Below are 6054 nucleotides of genomic sequence, written 5' to 3' on the forward strand. Positions count from 1 at the left end.
GCCTCACAAACGTTTGTAATCTTGAGTATTCCCCTCTGGTTGGCTGTCATCGTAGAGGGTTAATAAATGTATGTGGAAGTAAACTGAATTATTTCCACAAACATTGCTGTGTTGAGAAATGAAATATTTGTAAGGCACTTTTGCAAAGCGCTGAATAAACGGCTAGCTATCATTATTATTAAACCACCTACTGTGTGTGAGGAATCTTCTCAGCCCACTTTCTAATTTTGTCCTTGAATTAGTGGGCGTGTCATGAGACTGGAAGAAGGAAAGGTGGTCAACACAGGTGAAAAAAAGCCAGCCCCCAAAGGAACAATTAGGTCATTTCCAGTCCTGAGATATTGAGGGTTCTCTCAAGTTTTGCTTATACTAATAGTCTACAGATTTAATTAAGCCCCACTTAAAGAAGGCATTATCTTTCCCCCAAAACCCGCCCCTCTTCCTAACTTCACTATTTCTGCTAGTTTCCTAGGCTTCAAGACTGAATTCAAATCTCACCTAATGCAGGAAATGTTTCCTAGTCTCCCTTCCCCCATCCCGATCGCTTCTCTCGGAAATTACCTGCTATTTACTTAGTCTGTGTTTTCTATGTACTTAGTTATTTATACGCTGTCTCCGGTGAGTGGACTGAGAGCACATTTTTTACCTTTCCTTGTATCTATCCCCAGAGTCAAGGACAGTTCCTGGCACATAGTAAGCTCTTAATAAATGCTGCTTTTTCGATCGAAAAACTTACTATCTTTCTAGTCACCCGGTTCCCAACCTCAGAGTTATATGCACTTCCTCCTCCCTCCTCGAGCAGTCATTTTACCTCCACAAAATCTTTGACGCCCATTCTCATTCTTCCCTCACACCGCCTGGAAGAAGGTTCAGCTCTTCACGACCTCTCCCCAGGACTATTCTCCAACCTTCTAACTTACCTTCCTCCCCCCTCCTCTCCCCTCCCTTCTCCTCACCTCTCCCAATCATCCTCCACATAGCTGCCAAATAGATATCCCTAAAGCATTCCCCTCCTCCGGGATTGTAAGCACCGCCTCTTGCCTCCAGGATAGATAAAATGCATACTCCCCCTTAACTTGGATTTTAAAGCCAGTCACCCTCGAGGCCCCCCCCCCACTCCCTCCACCCCCGTTAGCCAGCCGACCTTTACCTGGGGTTGATTGTACCTCACTCTTTCTTCGTCACACTCTGTCTGCATACACTCCGGCCAAGAAGGGGTACTTGCTCCTCCCTAAACATAACATTCCATCTCTTGCCTTAGTATGTACTTTTGACCAGGCCTGGAATGTGTTTCCTCATCATTTCTACCTCTTTAAATCCCTGACCTCCCTGAAGCTCAGCTCCATTGCCACTTCCTATGCCAGGCTTTCCCTGATAGTTCCACTTTCTTGTACCCTCCCTCTCTCCTCCCCATCCCACCGACCCCACCCGAAAATGACTTGGAATTTACTTTGCAAATACTTTTTATTGACTCTGTTCGACTTGAAAAGCCCTTCACATCCTAAGGTCTATCTCTTCTGGTTTATTACCCTCCTTCCAGTACTCCAGACTGGTGTGGAGTCCCTCTCCCTTGACATCCATGCCCTGTCCCTCACACGTGGCACCCTGTCTTTGCCTGGACTGTCTTCCATGCCTGAAAGGAACTCTTCTCCCCACCTCTGCCTCACAGAAGCCCAGATTCCTTCAAAGTTCAGCTCAAGTGCTAAGTCCAAGAGGAGCCAATCATCAGTACTACCCTGTCTCCTCCCCCAGAAATAATTTTGCGTGTATTTTTAATTTCATTTTAATGTGTATTTCACCTGTATATATGTTGAAACATAGCTATGTACACACACTGTGTCCCCCGTTAGAACATGAGAAGGGTCTTGCCTATCTGTATCCGCAGGGGTGCCTGGCCCATGGTAGGCATTAAATAAATATTGATTGATCAGAATAAATCTAAGTTCCTTGAGGGCAGATAATGGTTTATTTTGAGCCTGAACACCTAGCACTGAGTCTGGCATACAGTAGGCGCTTAAAAAGTTCTTACTGAATTAAATTGCTGAGTCAAAAACTAGAGGATGTTGTTTTATTTTGTTTTTTTGTAAAAGAAGCCTTGGGGAGATATTGCCAAATGGATAAAGGATAGCTGCTTTAACAGTTTTGTTTATTATTATTTGTAATGTATGTGCTACATTTAATTATATCATCAACATGAGATAACATATAATAACTATATGTTATTAATACATTTTATATTTATGAATATTTATATTTCATTTTTAACAAACAACAGCAGAGTCTTAGTGTACGTGTAAGACGGTCTTCTAGTTTTTATGTCCTTAATTATTTTTGATTGGACCTTCTGTCAAACAAAGCTCTGTCTACCTCACTTACCTCTAAGGATCAAGCAACTTAAAAAGCACATTTATATAACACATAAAGGAAAAAAATTGGTGTGAAAACACTTGGGGAAAATATAAGGCATTAGGATTTTTTAAAAATTGTGCCCCTTCAAAAAGCTGAGTCAGCTGAAATGTAATCTAAAAAGAGAAAAAGATGAAACTCGGTTAAGTCTTCTCAAAGGAGCCATTTAGAAAAAGAGATTTTTAGGAAACTGCAGCTTCTCTTTCTTTTGTATATTAACTACCATGTGACGTCAGAACAAACTGAGAGCTGATGTTACTTCCCTAGAGTAAGTGCTTAAGATTTATAGATGGAGAAAGGAAAGGGACAATATTCCACCCAGTGTAGCAGTTTATGGTAGAAGGAAAACACCAAATGGATCTGGGTTTGAATCTACTGCTGTTCCTTAGTACCTGTCAAATGAGGAGGTTGAATTTTATGACTTCTGAGGACCTTTGCAGTTTTCAATATAACATCCCTCATTTTTAAGGGTAGGAAATCAAGGTCCAAAGAGAAATGATCTGTCCAATGTCACCCAAGGAAGAAGAGAGTCAATCAAGAATTCTTACTACCATCAGCTGAGGAATGGCTGAACAAATTGTGGGTTATGAATGTAATGAAATACTTGCTGTGCTACAAGAAATAATGAGCAAGAGATTTTCAGAAAAAAAAACCTGGAAAGACTTATATGAACTGATGCTGAGTGAAGTGAGCAGAACCAGGAGAACATTGTACATAGTAACACCAATACTGTGCAATGACCAACTTTGACAGACTTAGCTCTTCTCAGCAATGCGAGGATCTAAGACAATTCCAAAAGATTCATAATGGAAAATGCTATCCACATGCAGTGAAAGAACTATGGAGTATGAATGCAGATCAAAGAATACGACTTTCTTTTTTTGTTTGTTTTTTCTTTCTCATGGTTTTCCCCTTTTGTTCTGATTCTTCTTTCACAACACGACTAATGTGGAAATATGTTTAATATGATTGTACATGTATAGTCTTTATCAGACTGCTTGGCATCTTGGGGGACAGGGAGAAAAATCTGGAACTCAAAATCTTATAAAAGTGAACGTTGAAAACTAAAAATAAGTTAATTTAAAAAAAAATCTTACTACCACACTATCCTGCCTCTGAAATTTAACATTTTGTTAAGCTTACAAGACATGAATAAATACAAGCAATTAAATAATCATCCGTAGGATTTAGTGCCAATTCATGAGAGGGAAAGATCATTGAGAACCATAATAATGAGAAAAATTTTCATGGAATAGGTGAACTTTCATCTAATTGTGAATTTCAGCCCTAAAGGTGATCCACTGGCTTGAGATGAGGGATGCCAGTTGGACTCTTGAATGACTCAATTAATATCTGCCACTGAAGCTATATTATTCTCAGATTAAGAAAAGGCTCTACCTATAGAAATCCAGTCAGTGTCTTTTCCAGGGAACTCTTCTTCCCTTATTAGACAACTTGCAAAGGAACTCAGCTGAGGAAGGAGAAGCCCAGGGAGAAGGATAGGGATCTGAGCCCTATCCACCATTCCCAGTAAAGAAAAGAAAGCAGGAGGCTCCCCTGGATTATTTTGTTACGATTTGAGTCACCCAGATCTATCAATAAATCTAAGAGGTTTCCTCTCCATTGTTTACATACTGTACATAGAGTAAGGATTTTTACAGTTCTTTTGTAGCAGAATCATGAATCATAACTTACCTGGTAGAAGGAGTTTAACATTTTAATCCTGAATTCTGAAGAGGCCAGAACCACCATGGAAACTAAAACCCTAACAGTTTTCTTAGAAGCCTTATTGAAGAGTCTCCTAAAATGTAACTTTGATGTGAAGATAAAAGACCAGAGAGTCCGAAGGTCTTCCAAAGTCCTTCCCAGAGTCAGGGAGGTTTGAAAGGGCCAACCAGAGTTCCATTTAAGACACTTCACAATATATGTCAGTAACTTTAAAGAAAAATCCTTTGGGGAATTTCAGCTATCCTTGGTGCAGTGATGTTTGTTTGTTATGTTAATACTGTCTGTGTAAAAGCTTCACAAGATGTCATAGACTATAACCAGTTAAATTATGAAAGACTTTAGGGAGAACCTAGAATGAGAAGTAGTTTGCCCATGGTAGAGAGAGTACTGGCTTCTAGTGGGAAAAAACCTGGATTCAAATCCTGCTTCTGACATACCAACTCTGTAATTCTAGGAAAAGAATTTAACCTCTCGGTGTCCCAGACAACTGTCAAAGATGGTAAAAATTCCTCACCAGGAACTCCCTATATCAATGATATGGCAAGTTCAGTTTTGAAGGGAGAGAGAAAGAAAGAGAGAGGAGAGAAAAAGGAAAAACACAGAGAGATGGAAGGAGAGAGAGAAAGAGGAGAGAGAGAGTCACAGGATAGAGAGAATGTGTTTGTGTGTGTGTGTGTGTGGGTGTCATTATTTCTCCATTACAGAAGAATAAAACTGAGATCCAAAGTATGAGAACCAGTCAGAATCAGTCTAAGACAGGGGTAGGGAACATGCGACCTTGAGACCACATGTGACCTTCTAGGTCCCTAAGTATGGCCTTTGGAATTCAAACCTCACAGAACAAATCTCCGGCATCAAATCTCTGGGTTCTCAAGTGTGGCCCTTTGACTGATTCCACATGTGGCCTGGAGACCACAGGTTCCCCACCCCAGTCTAGTCACTGTTTTTCAATTAATAATCAAATTTCCTTTCTTCTGTGCCTCACAAAATTCAGCTTGAAGAAAAATTGTTAATAACCCCTGAACTGAACTACAAATGCAGGTGCAATTAAGAAGTTTTACTGGACAAAAGTTGGACCTTTTCAGGTTCTACTTTGTGTATCCTCTATTATCTTATATCTCACTAGAGAACCACCTGCGAAAAACACCACTTTTGAAACCAAACCAGTTTTTAAAAGAAATTAATGGGAACTATTTTGGATATAAATATGGATGGAATCATTCTGTACATATAAAGTAGGAAATAAGACTATGCAAGACAAAACATTACATTTATTTTTTTTTAATTGGTCATGTTGTTTCTTAAGCTTTTCCTTATTCCGTTCTCATTGTATCTCTAAAACTTAGCTAACTGAAGTGAAGAAACCTGTAGAGATTCAGATCCATCAAATAAGGAAAATGTGCCAGAGGAAAAATAGGCTTGAATACAATAAAGGGGATGCTATGAAAGGCTTCATTGTAAGAATAATAACCCGGAGAGGACCTTGAAGATCTAGTCCAACCCCTTCATTTTACAAATGAGGAAATGGGAGCACAGAGAAGGATTCCCTCTGGGTCATGCAACTACAAAGCTATTAGCAGAGGGAAGACTTCTGGTTCCTAGTTCAATTTTCAAACTACTAAGTCACAATCCTCTAAATGGAGACTCTCTGAGGGCAGCTTTGACTTTATTTTTGTCTTTTATTCCAGTACCTCCCACAGTTCCTGGCACATTTTATTGTTGTTTGTGTCTGAGTTTTCTTTGACCCCATTTGGGTTTTTTTTGGCAAAGATCCTAGAGTAGTTTGCCATTTCCTTCTCCTGCTCATTTTACAGCTAAGGAAACAGAGGCAAGCATGGCTAAGTGACTTGCCCAGGGTCACACAGCTAGTAAGTTTCTGAAGACAGGTTTGAAATCAGGAAGATGAGTCTTGCTGACTCA

General features: G+C 39.8%; 1 protein-coding gene across 2 annotated transcripts in view; it reads right to left on the bottom strand.

Moving 5' to 3' along the window:
- AP1G1 (adaptor related protein complex 1 subunit gamma 1) overlaps nucleotides 1–1288 on the bottom strand; it is a 71871-nt gene extending 70583 nt beyond the window's left edge. The window contains exon 1 of one of the 2 annotated variants that reach the window (XM_069087705.1): nucleotides 1151–1288. In XM_069087705.1, coding sequence (XP_068943806.1) covers nucleotides 1151–1198 — 48 coding nt within the window. In that variant the 5' untranslated portion in view covers nucleotides 1199–1288. Of the gene's footprint in view, nucleotides 1–811; nucleotides 946–1150 lie in introns of those variants that run through there. The other variant, XM_069087706.1, reaches the window with a different exon arrangement.
- Nucleotides 1289–6054: the final 4766 nt, after the last annotated feature.

The sequence above is a fragment of the Petaurus breviceps genome, unplaced genomic scaffold (genome assembly GCF_028583685.1).
Source record: "Petaurus breviceps papuanus isolate PSGF00001 unplaced genomic scaffold, PetGlider_PUasm1.0 182, whole genome shotgun sequence".
NCBI lineage: Eukaryota > Metazoa > Chordata > Mammalia > Diprotodontia > Petauridae > Petaurus > Petaurus breviceps.